Source organism: Sminthopsis crassicaudata, chromosome 3, assembly GCF_048593235.1.
Source record: "Sminthopsis crassicaudata isolate SCR6 chromosome 3, ASM4859323v1, whole genome shotgun sequence".
NCBI classification, from domain to species: domain Eukaryota; kingdom Metazoa; phylum Chordata; class Mammalia; order Dasyuromorphia; family Dasyuridae; genus Sminthopsis; species Sminthopsis crassicaudata.
In genome coordinates this window covers 16,494,108-16,507,153 of record NC_133619.1, presented here as the reverse complement: position 1 = coordinate 16,507,153, position 13,046 = coordinate 16,494,108, and the positions used below count along the sequence as shown (strand labels likewise).

Here is a 13,046-nt window from a genome sequence, read left to right as displayed (position 1 = left end):
ACAATGAAGAGATATACTGAGACCAAGGCAAAAGCAGAAAAGTTTGGAAATCGTTGGATCTCAGGAATAATTCAGGGAATCCCAGTGATTACCTACTATTTGACAGCCCCAGAGCTATCTGAAGCCAGGTAGCAGCAGGAGGTCAAAAGGGTAAAACTGCAAGGCAGTCATTCGGGTTCTAGAGAATAAAGAACTTTCTCAAAAACTTGTCATTAAAAAAATTACCTCAAAAATAGGGAGCTTCTCAAAACACCTTCCAGGAGGGATAGGGTGAAAGGAGAGAGAATAGAATAAATAGGTGGGGAGGGGAGGGAGTAGCATTAGTATTGTGAAAAGAATTTTGAAGCAAAATTTCCCCAATGGGGTTTCATTTCTCAAACATATAAGGAACTGAGTCAAATCTATTATAAAAAAAATTATAAAGTCAGGAGGACCTGAGTTCAAATCTGGCCTCAGAAATGTAACATGCGCTAGCTGCATGGTCTTGGGCAAGACACTTAACCCCAATTGCCTTAAAAGAACAAGAATTAATAATGATAAAGATTGAGAATTATAAAAATAAGAACCATTCCCCAAATGATTAATGATTAAAAAATATAAAATCGAATACAGAGAGGCCTGGAGAGACTTAAATCAACTGATGCTGAGTGAAATGAGCAGAACCAGAAGATCACTGTATACTTCAACAACAATACTGTATGAGGATGTATTCTGATGGAAGTGGAAATCTTCAACATAGAGAAGATCCAACTCACTTCCAGTTGATCAATGATGGACAGAGGTAGATACACCCAGAGAAGAAACACTGGGAGGGGAATGTAAATTGTTAGCACTAATATCTGTCTGCCCAGGTTGCATGTACCTTCGGATTCTAATGTTTATTGTGCAACAAGAAAATGATATTCACACACATGTATTGTACTTAGACTATATTGTAACACATGTAAAATGTATGGGATTGCCTGTCGTCAGGGGGAGGGAATAGAGGGAGGGGGGGTAATTTGGAAAAATGAATACAAGGGATAATATTATAAAATATATATATATATATATATATATATATATATATATATATATATATATATATAATAAAAAAAAAATTTAAAAAAAAAAATATAAAATCTTCAGTTAAACTAATTAAACTATTTATAGTTAATTTGAGTATTTGTAATAATTAATGATCAAAAATATATAAAGTCTTCAGATAAACTAATCAAGCTATTTATAGTTAATTTGAGCATTTGTAATAATTAATGATCAAAAAATATAAAGCCTTCAAGATAAACCAATCAAGTTATTTATAGTTAATTTGAGTATTTGTAATAATTAATGATCAAAAATACAGTCTTCAGATAAACTAATCAAACTATTTATAGTTAATTTGGGCATTTGCAATAATTAATGATCAAAAATATAAAGTCTTCAGATAAACTAACCAAGCTATTTATAGTTAATTTGGGTATTTGTAATAATTAATGATCAAAAATATAGTTTTCAGATAAACTAATCAAGCTATTTATAGTTAATTTGGGCATTTGTAATAATTAATGATATAAAGCCTTCAAGATAAACCAATCAAGCTACTTATAGTTAATTTGGGTATTTATAATAATTAATGATCAAAAATATAGTCTTCAGATAAACTAATCAAGCTATTTATAGTTAATTTGGGTATTTGTAATAATTAATGATCAAAAATATAGTTTTCAGATAAACTAATCAAGCTATTTATATTTAATTTGGGCATTTGTAATAATTAATGATCAAAAAATATAAAGCCTTCAAGATAAACCAATCAAGCTACTTATAGTTAATTTGGGTATTTATAATAATTAATGATCAAAAATATAGTCTTCAGATAAACTAATCAAGCTATTTATAGTTAATTTGGGTATTAATAATTAATGATCAAAAAATATAAAGCCTTCAAGATAAACCAATCAAGCTATTTATAGTTAATTTGAGTATTTGTAATAATTAATGATCAAAAATATAAAGTCTTCAGATAAACTAATCAAGCTATTTATATTTAATTTGGGCATTTGTAATAATTAATGATCAAAAAATATAAAGCCTTCAAGATAAACCAATCAAGCTACTTATAGTTAATTTGGGTATTTATAATAATTAATGATCAAAAATATAGTCTTCAGATAAACTAATCAAGCTATTTATAGTTAATTTGGGTATTAATAATTAATGATCAAAAAATATAAAGCCTTCAAGATAAACCAATCAAGCTATTTATAGTTAATTTGAGTATTTGTAATAATTAATGATCAAAAATATAAAGTCTTCAGATAAACTAATCAAGCTATTTATAGTTAATTTGGGTATTTGTAATAATTAAGATAATTCCTTTATTCAAAGTTGTTCTAACAACAATATTGCTGTTATACAACAACAACAACAACAAAAGGGAATTTTTCATCCAGTAAAGATTGGATGATTGAATAAGAAATGACATCAGGGGAATTCCAGTGCCCAGGAGGAGACCTTCTAACACTCACTACATATATATTGTATGTTTTCTATATTTGAAAATGGTTCAACAATTATATAGCAAGTAACTAACAAAATATTGCAGAATTTTACAGAACCTTCTCAAAAGTCAAATGTTAACAGCTTCATGTACGTGTTTATGTCTCTAACACTTACATAACAAATATAAATAAAAAAATTTTAATAATCCTAATGATTTACTAGCTTTACTCATTAAAATACACACACGGAGTTATCTACAAGACTAAATAAGAATACAAGAAAAATAAAACTACTTCTTTACTGTCTAGTCTACTTGAGTAACACAGACTTGTCAAAGCAAAAGTGCACGATATACTGTCATGGAAACATTCAACAGATGGGAAGCGCAGGGTCCTACTCACAATTCTAGCCATGCTAAGTTGGAGTCCAAATACCAGGTTTAATTCTTTGCCCTTAAACCAACTCACAGCATAGGTATTTTGTGCAACTGCTAAGGACTCCCCACCAATCCTAAAAAGAGAAAACGCAAGTCAATCATTCAGTTCCAACAACGAGGTGCGATGCATCTTAAAAAGTATCTTAGGAAGCCAAAGATGAAGGGCAAGGATGTCAACGTCCACTTCCATTGGCCACAAATCCCAACCCGAGTGCATCAGAAATGTTCTGACGGGGATGGGAGAAGGAAAAGGGAAGAAGGTTGCCACCAAATTCTTAGAAGACAAAGATTTCAAAAAAGCAGAGACGGAACAGAAGATTTCCAGCAGGGCTGGCAGCAAGAGCAGAGACAAAGGCAGGAATCAAGACCAAGGAGGACAGCTGGGGGTCCAACTCAAGACTCTGAAGAGTCTCCCCTTAGGAAACCGCAAGTGAGCATCAGCTAGGCTATCTTGTATTTTCACTCTGTTAAACGCTTCCCAATTGCATGTTCACCTGGTTCTGTCCTGGGGAGTTCTGCCCAGCTCAAGGCTCCGTTGCAGAGAATCATTAAGTAAAGGCTGATGTGTGTGGCTGCTAATGAGCAGCAGAGACTGAGGATGATTCTTAGCAGAGAGGAGAGGAGACTCATGCATTGGGAAGCTCCCTGGCAGGTGTGGGAAGGATGAATGCGAAAAAGAGAGAGCAGAAGCATGAGGTTGAGGAAGAAGCGCTGCCACGGGGCACAAGGGCGAGGGGCCCGATGGGGAGCAGAGGGGCAAAGGCAGCCGGGGAACACCGCTCATTCCGACACACATTCTCTCCACTCCACTGCGTCCTGCCCAGGCCTGGGTACTCCGCTCCTCTTCCCACTATTACCCCAAAGGCTGGGCTCCCCACTGCACCACAGCTTTCTTCCTCGTTCCTCCTCATCTCATTGGAGACAATCAGGGGCTCTTAGCGCAACACCCATGAACCCCAAAAACCAGGCCACTCGAAGGTTGACCCCCAACAACACCCATAGAGCGCATCCTGAGGCTGCAGAATCAGCCATCCTGGCGGCATGTTAGGACACTTGCTGGTAGGCAATGGTCACTGACTTTGTGTTTTTGCCATGCACCCACTCCCCGACACCTGCCAGAGGAATCCCCTCCACACCCGGCCTGACCACCTGGCTCTTCAGCCACTGTCTCAGGGCTTTGCTGCTCATCTCCTCCGGCCAGCCCCTGGAAAGGTCTTCTCCCCTTTCCCCCATTCCTTCCCTAGAACAAACCTAGAGCTTCCCAGGCACTTTTTGGTCTCCTCTGACGGACTGCTGGCACCTGAGTCTCGACACATTAACCTAAGGAACCCCACACGCTCTGGCTAGCAGACGTTATTATGGGTACGGGCAATCGGCAACAATCTGCTAATGATCTATTTACCCTGCACTCAGTCCTTCATGGTACAGTGCTCCGAAGGCTGATCTTGGCTCCCTCTAGCCAACGTTAGTGCCCCTGGGTATCTGAGACACCAGTAAGGTATGAGGCCCAAGGTTACAGTATGCCCCTAAATACACCCACGCCTACCCCAGGGATTCATCAGCAAGCCTCCTCCATCAGGGGATCTCTTCTCTCCCCAGATCCTACAGCTTCAAGAAAGAGGCCAGCTCCTCACCGTGAAAAAGTTGGGGACCTGAAAGCATCATACTTTGCCCTAACATTCCTATATTCAATTAAATGTACTCCTTGCCTGAGTTATCTTAAAGTCACTTCTCATTGGGGAGGCCTCAGTTTTCTCATCTGTGAAATGGGGTTGCACTCAATGACCTCTGAAGTTCCATTCCAACTAGATACAGGGATCTCAAGACCCCCTTCCCAACTGCCACCTCATGAGGAATTGACTAAGTTTCTCCTTCCCTTCTAGACACTATGCTCTCACTCATTTACCTCATCTCATATTCTTTAGTCACTTCCTGCCCGTCTCATTTCCACAACAGGCCTGGTAAAGCCACAGAAAGGCCACAGGCTGCCTCCCCCTATCCTTCCCTTCACCAACTTCATCCTCATCTCATCCCCTTCTCCCATGACAACTTCCGGCTTAATGGCCCTGAGCCCATTTCTCCTGGGAAGCTTTTCCCATACTCCCCCCAGAGTACCTCTGCTCTCCCCCACAGGGTAGCTCGACTTTCTCTATTTTTTTTTCCATTTTCTTATTTGTGCACATATTGCAGAAAAGCCTCCAGGCAAGTGCAGTGTGGTGCTGGGAGTTGGGAAGAGCTGAGCCTAAATATTCCTCCTCCCCCACTCATTCTGTGGTCCCTCTCTGTGCAATCCCTATGAAGCCAGACTGTGAGTGCTGTTTCTTTCTTGGTCTTTATATAATTGTAACATAATTGGGGCTGTATATAATTCTATTAAAAATTTTAAAAGGGAGCAACAAGGTGGCGTGGTGGATAGAGCACCAGCCCTGAAGTCAGGAGGATCTGAGTTCGAATCTGGTCTCAGACACTTAACATTTCCTGGCTGTGTGACCCTGGGCAAGTCACTTAACCCCAATTGCCCTAACAAAAAATAAATAAATAAATGAATGGATGAATAAATGAATGAATAGATAGATAAATGAACAAATGAATGAATAAACAGATAAATGGATAGGTGGATAAATAAATGAGTGAATGAATGAATAAATAAATATAGATAGATAAATGAATGAATGAATAAATAAGTAAATAAATAAGTAAATAAATGAGTGAATGAATAAATAAATAAACAAAAACCCTGCTTCTTGGTCTTTATATAACTGTAATATAATTGGTGCTATATATAATTCTATTAAAAGAAAAACTATTTCTTAGTCTTCACATAGTTTGTATAATTATAATATAATTGCTGCTTTATATAATTCTATTAAAGAAAAAACTAACAAATAGAGAAAGGAAGAATTTTCAATAAATTGACAAGTTAGCCATGAAGAAATAAATAAATTTAGATTTCTAACTTACCCAAATACAAATCTTCCCAGCTGCATCAGCCAAAAAGCATTAACTAATGCACCCATGGCAAAGATGACCTGTAATTTAAAAAAAAAGACATTTAAACAGAAGTGGCAGAGAGTCAAAGGGGCCTGCCAGTCCCACTGCCATCCTGTCCTCCTGGCTCCCGGTGCAGCTCTCAGCCAGCCCCGCTGACCCATGAAATCTACAACGTTGACAAACATCTCTCCTCAAACTGAAGGCAGATATGGCGTAGATACAACCTGGATCCACCACCTCAGAGTCTGTATTCGCAGCTCACATCTAGCTAAGTCCGTAAGAATTCATGATATTTTTAAAATGCATCGATTCAGGCAAGAATTCCAGTCCTCCTTACCTGTCCAATGCAAACAATGAAGCTAAATATAATGGAGCCCCACCTAGAAAGAAAGAGTTGAGAACAAGTTACTATGATCCAATCACTACCAACAATCTCTCTGCTCTCTCGGGGGGAAATCCCAGTTAGTTTATCATGGAGGTAGATTGTTCTATGGAAACCAAAATTTCTCTAGAAAATTCTGAAGGATTCAAGAACAGCAAATTGTAATTTAATTCCTTCCTTCCTTCTTAAACAAAATTACGAGGTGAACGTCACAATGTTTCTGACGCGGACCACCCTGGCTGGGAAATGAGTAACCCCAAGATCCCAGCAGCCACACCACCTTCATCTCCAGCCAGTGCTGGTTTATCTAACTTCTTCCTCAATGCAGATAAAATGCAAAAGCAAAGGTTAAAAGAAATTCTGGAACGTGGAATCAACCTCCCCCAGCACAGCTGGCTGGCACGTTCTCTCCTTCCCTTGTTCATCTGCGGGTGGAAGTGCGAGGATGGGATAAGGGAAGGGCAGCCATCCCTCTCCCTAGACAAACGCAAGCTGCCTCAACTGCAGTGAGCTTCATGTCTTCTGCCGAATAAAACAGCGCTGATTTACCTTACGCTACTTTGGGAACCAGTTCTGGAGAGAGCCCTGCGGACTTCTCGGAAAAGCCCAAATCGCATCGATCCCAAGGGTCACAGGGTACGGCTGCGGGCTTACCGGATTCCAAACACCCGATCGATCAAAAAGCCTCCAAAGAAACAGAGAACCACGTTGGGCCAGGAGTACCAGGAGTACAGGAGCATGAAGGACGCGGTGTGGAGCCCCATGTCCTGGAAGGAGAGAGCCGCCATCGTCATCGGCACACTTCGGACCCGGGCCAGACGGCTCAAGACCGTCCGGGGGCAGAGACTCTTTCTTTGCTGGGAGACCAGACCACTCTAAGGGAAGAGGCTGATCCTCCTACTGAAGGCCAAGCCTAGGAATCTGCCCTGTGCAGAAACCAAGCTTCCGGGAAAAATGTCAATATCTGAGGGAAGCAGAAAATTATTCTACTCCATTTAAACTTGTAAGAGACAAATAGCCAAAGGTTAAAATGTGTCAGGAAAATTACAAATGAGCAGCAAAGTCATAACAAATGTAAATGTGCGATAGGAAACGAAGCAGTTCAATGGTCAGAATACAGAGTCTGGGGTCAGGGGTCAGGAAGACCCAGTTCAAATCCTCCACGGACACTGACTGAGTGACCTGGACAACTACCCGCTTATCCGAGTTTCCTGTCTCTAAGTGAAGGTCATGATAGAGCCCATTTCACAGTTACTGTGAGAATTCAATCAGACACACACACAGTCATATTCACACACACTCACAGTTACACTTGCACGCAGTCACAATCGTGTGTAAACACACACACACACAGACACTCACAGACACACACACACTCACACACACACACACACACAGAGATACACACACAGACACACACTCACACACACACACATATACACACACAGACACACACTCACACACACAGACACACACTCTCACACACAGACACACACACACACTCACACACACACACTCTCACACACAGACACACACACACTCACACACACAGACACACACACACACTCACACACACAAGACACACACACAAACAGATACACACACACACACACACACACACACTCAGACACACACACACACACACTCACACACACAGACACTCACACACACAGACACACAGAGAGACACACACACACTCACACACACTCACACACACAGACACACACACACACAGACACTCACACACAGACACACACACACTCACACACACAGACACTCACACACACAGACACACACAGAGAGACACACACACTCACACACACACACTCACACACACAGACACACACACTCACACACACAGACACACAGAGAGACACACACACACACACACACACACACTCACACACACAGACACACACACACACTCACACACACACACACAGACACACACACTCACACACACACACTCACACACACACACACACAGACACACACACACACACACTCACACACACACACTCACACACACAGACACACACACACACACACACACACACACACACACACACACAGTTACTGCCACCCTGGCTCCCTGGGTCCCCCAGAGGGAGACTTGCCCCCCCCCCAGGCCCCAGGCCCCCTTCAGGTCAGTTGAATGGGGATCTTGCAAGCACAAGCAGACGCGGGGGGATTTGGCAGGTCCATAGGGTAGGACGTGGGGTCTGGGGAGGTGGGGGATGGTCCTGGCTTCCCTCCTCTCTGCACCAGGCCCCCAGGTGGGCGTGGGCTGAGCGCCGGGCAGGGGCTCCAGGACCCCGGGCGGGGGCACTCACCGCTTGGATCTGGGTCTGCAGGGCCGCAGGGTTGTCGTAGCAGAAGTAGCTGCCTGCAAAGGACAAGGGCGGGCTGAAAGCTCCCCAACATGGGCCTCGGGGCTGTGGGGGGCTGTGCCTCGGGCGTGCCTCTGACAGCGAAGGGCGGCGGACTGGAGGCCTCGGACAGTGCCCAGCTCCTCCCCGCCCCCTCGCTCCAGAGTGTGCCCCTCGAGAGGCGGGGCCCCAAAGCTGCAGAAGAACCCACACATCTGGCCCTGACCCCCGACCCCCGCCCCTGGGCAGGTCCCGCCCTCCCCGAGGCTGCTCCCCCCCTCCCCCCCCCCCGCGGGAGGACCCCGAGACCGGCCCCGCCCACTTTCCGGGTCCGAGCCCCCCAGCCCCCCCATCCCCGCCTGACGCCCGGGGTCGGGGGTCCCCAGGAGGACGGCGGCCCCGGACCCACCACTCACCGAAGCCCAAGAAGCACATGAGCGTCAGCGCCAGCAGCCGGTGCGCCAGGTGGGCCGGGTCGCGGAGCGCGGCCAGCGGGGACACCCGGGCCCGGGCCCCAGGCTCGGCCCCGGGCCCGGCCTCCGAGATCTCCGGCTCCGGCTCCGGCGCCAGCAGAGCCCGCTCCCCATCACCATCCTCCTCCATGGTTCCGCGGCAGCCCTCGGGTCTCCTCCAGTCACATGACTTCTCGCTCCGGCGGTCAGGTCACGTGGCCAGATCTCTCACGTGAACGGAGCGTCAGGAGGGGAGGGGTCCCACGTGGGCGGGAGGCGGAGCCTCGCCGCCCCGCCCCAGCCTCACGGGGGCGCTGCTGCCCGGCTTGGTCATTGGCTGGCTGCTAGGTCACGTGTCAGGGCCTCGGTTTCCTCTTCTGTACAAATCGATTGACTTTTTCAATGGATGTATTTGTTTATTTTTATCCAGTTTAAATCAATAAACATTTTTGAGCGCCTACCACGTGCTGGGATACCCCGAAAAGAGAAAAGACGACCCCTGCCCTCGGGGAGCTTTCAGTCCAGCGGAGGATAAAAGGGAAGAGTCGCCCCTGAGGAGCTGGGGGCGGGATACACATTGACCGCAGGAGGGTCCCAGAATGGCCGGAAGTCAGGGCCCGCCCCTTCCCTGGGGGGGGGGGGCCTCACTTGGCTTAGCTGGAGTGGGAGACCCAAGCCTGCCTCTTCTCTTCTAGGTCTCCGCCCCACAGGAATAATGAGTGATTGATATAAGAGATAATATTCTAAAATCTATGTCTGCAAGCGCATTTGTCCCTCACAACAAATGGGTGCTGCTGTTATACCCATTTCAGAGATAGAGAAAACTGAGGCAGAGGTCACACAGCTAGTGGCGGAGGCAGGAATAACCTTTGGCTTTTCTGGATTCCTAGTCAGGTCATGGGGTCACCTGCTGACTGAGCCACCCTCTCACTTCCTATCCTTTATCACACTTGCATCAAAACGCTGGATGCAGACTCTGGAGGGAGGTCTCCTGAAGGCGCCTGGCACACAGTAGGTGCTTAATAAATGCTGCCTCGTGCCCTCCTGAGCATTTAGCTCCCCTGAGGCTCCATTTCCACCATTCGCTGCTGTTAAGATGCTCTGAGGGCCCTTGTGACCCAGTGGTTCTGTCTCAGACTCACAGCCTCGGACAGAGGCTGGACAGTGGTCGGGACCGGGATCCGCATTTGGCCGTTAGCTGCGCCGCAGCCCGCCTGACTTCTCTGACTCCCCGGCCGCTGCCCGCTCGGCTAGTTAGGGGCCAGTCCGGCTTGCCTCCATGACGTCATGCTTTAAGTGGCGGCTGTTTAGAAGCTGGCGGCGCGCGGCGCAGCGGCTGGGTGAGGGCTTCGGGTACCTGTCGGCCCTTCCCAGGAGTCCGGGCCGCGGTGCGGATGTTCTCCCCTTCCCTCAGCCCGCGGGCAGTCTCCGGCCTGGCTGCGCTCCAGACACAGATCGGTAGTCGGGATCCCAGCGTCCCAAGGCCCAGGCCGGCTGCTCCCCCACTGTGGGAGGGGGCCGACACTGAGGAGCGGGGCCTCGTCCTGAGTGCCAGGGGCCTCGTCCGGAGTGCCAGGAGCCTCCTCCCAAGTGCCAGGGGCCTCCTCCCGAGTGCCAGGGGCCTCCTCCCGAGTGCCAGGGGCCTCGTCCCGAGTGCCAGGGGCCTCCTCCCGAGTGCCAGGGGCCTCCTCCCGAGTGCCAGGGGCCTCCTCCCGAGTGCCAGGGGCCTCGTCCGGAGTGCCAGGGGCCTCGTGGTCCCACGGGAATCCGGACGAGAGACTGAGCCCAGCGGCTGCGATCCTCCCGTGCAGACAGCCGTCCGCAGCGCCGGCCACAGCGCCAGGGGGAGGACTGTGGGATAAGGGACTGGGGCTAGTGTTCTTCCACAGTTAGAAGGCTCAAAGCTCTGAGCCGCAGGAAATCAGAATTTCTTTGGGGCCCAAAGGTCGCCCGCCAGGCAAAGGCCCCGCGGAATTAGGGTCCGCTCTTAGGAGACCCTTTTTTGTATGTTCTTCTGTTTCAGACACTCCTGTGGAGACCTTCACACTAAAGGAGCTTTGCTGCTTTTGTGGAACCGTACGAGAAAGAACGGACTTTCCAAGCGAAGCAGAAGAGCGGAAGCAGAGGCCGCGGGTGGTCTTGGCCGAATTCCACCCTCCACTAGGCGGGCGGCGTCTCGCGCCTCCACCGGGAACTTGGAAGGGAGAAGTTTGGATCGGGTGCTGGAAAAGAGCCGGTTCCGGCTTTCTTGGCGGGAAGCATCTTGGCCCTCCGGGCGGCTCCCACCCTGCCGTCTCCCCGGCTGACTTCTCCGCGGTTTTCTGTCCCGGGGGAACCGCTTGTGGGATCTCCCAAGTCCCTGCACGTCGGGGCAGTTCTGCAGGTGGGAGCCGCACCGGGTGCCCTCCACGACCCTTTCACGGCTCCATCTCTAGGACGCTGTGCGTTGTACCGGGCCTGACAGCACCTCCGGGACATCCACGCCCAGGAGAGTTACAGCCGTCACTTACGTTCTTGATGCAGAGGCGCGGGCTTGGAGACGAGCCCGCAGAGCATCCCCTGCAGCAGGGCTTCCTCGCCCTTTCTTGTTGGAGGATCAGCACCGACGTGGTTTTGCCAGAGGAGGTCACTCTCGTCCCACCCGGCCCAGACATCCCCACGGAAGCCTTTTATTAATTTCTCCCTTCTGTTCCCATATTTGGAGACAACAGTCTTCTTAAAAGACCACCTCCCGGGGTCTCAAGATAAAACAGCCGCGTTTCCCACGAGCCCAGGTTGCTGCAAACCTCAAGAACGAGACGCGGAATGGAAGAGGGCGATTTGTAAGGACAAAGGAAATGAATCCAGTGTGTCCAATAGGAGTCAGAGCGTATGTTTCGTTTTGATCTGGTAACAGAGATCGGTTAAATTAAGAACAAGATTTATGAATGATGTGACCTAAAATATAACCACATGGTGTCTGATTTATATAAACGTTAAAGGCTCTAATGAAACTTCCTACAGCTGTCACAAGAGCAAACGTAAGCAGCCGTAGCCACCTAAGGGAGGAGGGAAGGGGGAGCGAGTACTTCGGCATCTGGCGACATCTCCTGACATGAAAGATTCTGGGGGCCTAGTTTATCCATCACAAGCCCTCGCTTAATATGCTCTACAGAACCTTGTTCTTTAAGTTAATCCCTAAAAACTTTGATGTTCAGAGAAGAAAGTGATTGGGAGAGAGCCCTGTCCGGTTCAGAATTTGTTCTTCCGTGAAGTAGGAAAAATCGAGAATCTCTTCATAAATCATTTTTAATCAGACAGAATTTTGTTACATAATAGTACTCCCTTGTGCTTAGAAAAGCTGATTGCTTTAAAAAAAACCTGGACTTATATTTTATTGTGTGTGTAGGGGGTAGGGGAGGTGTCCCTCAGAACTCCTTCATTAATGTTATCGGGCAATTCTGCAGTTTGAGTGACTCCTGGTACAGGCAGATTTGTGTGGCTTTCCCAGAGTCACCTAGCCAGGAGGAATAGGAACCCAAGGCCGTAACTGCAAGATCGGCCCCTTACCCACCATACCAAGAGCTGGGGGATCTAATAAGGTGACATTTCTGCACTGTGTTTTCACCGCTGTGAAATGCGGGTTTTATTTCAATCACAAACATTGGGTTTAAATGGCAGAGCTTAGATTTTGGGTGGTGTCTGCGGTGGTGCTTTGGGGTGTTTTACTTAGGACTTCAGCCCTACTCTGAGGCCATACCATAGAACAGAGGCAAATCCTAGGTTCTCCAAGGCTGTGTCCACTTGCTGCGAGCTCTGTCAGATTCTACAAGCTGGGAAGAGGCCCAAGAGGGGCTACAATCACCTCCCTGAGTTAGAGATAATTCTTTCATTTGCTGAGAAGGAAACTGAGGTTAAGTGATTTCCCGAGATCGCACATGTGGGATCCCAGC

At 47.2% G+C, this 13,046-nt stretch overlaps 2 protein-coding genes across 3 annotated transcripts in view; one reads left to right on the top strand and one right to left on the bottom strand.

Annotated features, from left to right (window-relative positions):
• Positions 1-9,348, bottom strand: part of MFSD1 (major facilitator superfamily domain containing 1) — a 28,643-nt gene extending 19,295 nt beyond the window's left edge. Inside the window, exons 1-6 of one of the 2 annotated variants that reach the window (XM_074298085.1) lie at positions 9,079-9,348; positions 8,627-8,679; positions 6,948-7,060; positions 6,249-6,291; positions 5,882-5,949; positions 2,886-2,994 (exon numbers count right to left, since the gene is read on the bottom strand). In XM_074298085.1, the coding sequence (XP_074154186.1) occupies positions 2,886-2,994; positions 5,882-5,949; positions 6,249-6,291; positions 6,948-7,060; positions 8,627-8,679; positions 9,079-9,265 (573 nt within the window). In that variant the 5' untranslated portion in view covers positions 9,266-9,348. The remainder of the gene's footprint in view (positions 1-2,885; positions 2,995-5,881; positions 5,950-6,248; positions 6,292-6,947; positions 7,061-8,626; positions 8,680-9,078) is intronic. The other variant, XM_074298084.1, reaches the window with a different exon arrangement.
• Positions 9,349-10,081: 733 nt separating this feature from the next.
• LOC141561842 (uncharacterized) lies at positions 10,082-12,411 on the top strand. Its single transcript, XM_074301944.1, has 3 exons — positions 10,082-10,125; positions 10,412-10,572; positions 11,138-12,411. The coding sequence occupies exons 1-3, from the start codon at positions 10,082-10,084 to the stop codon at positions 11,788-11,790; spliced, it is 858 nt and encodes a 285-aa protein (XP_074158045.1). The 3' UTR covers positions 11,791-12,411.
• The last annotated feature ends 635 nt before the right edge of the window (positions 12,412-13,046 follow it).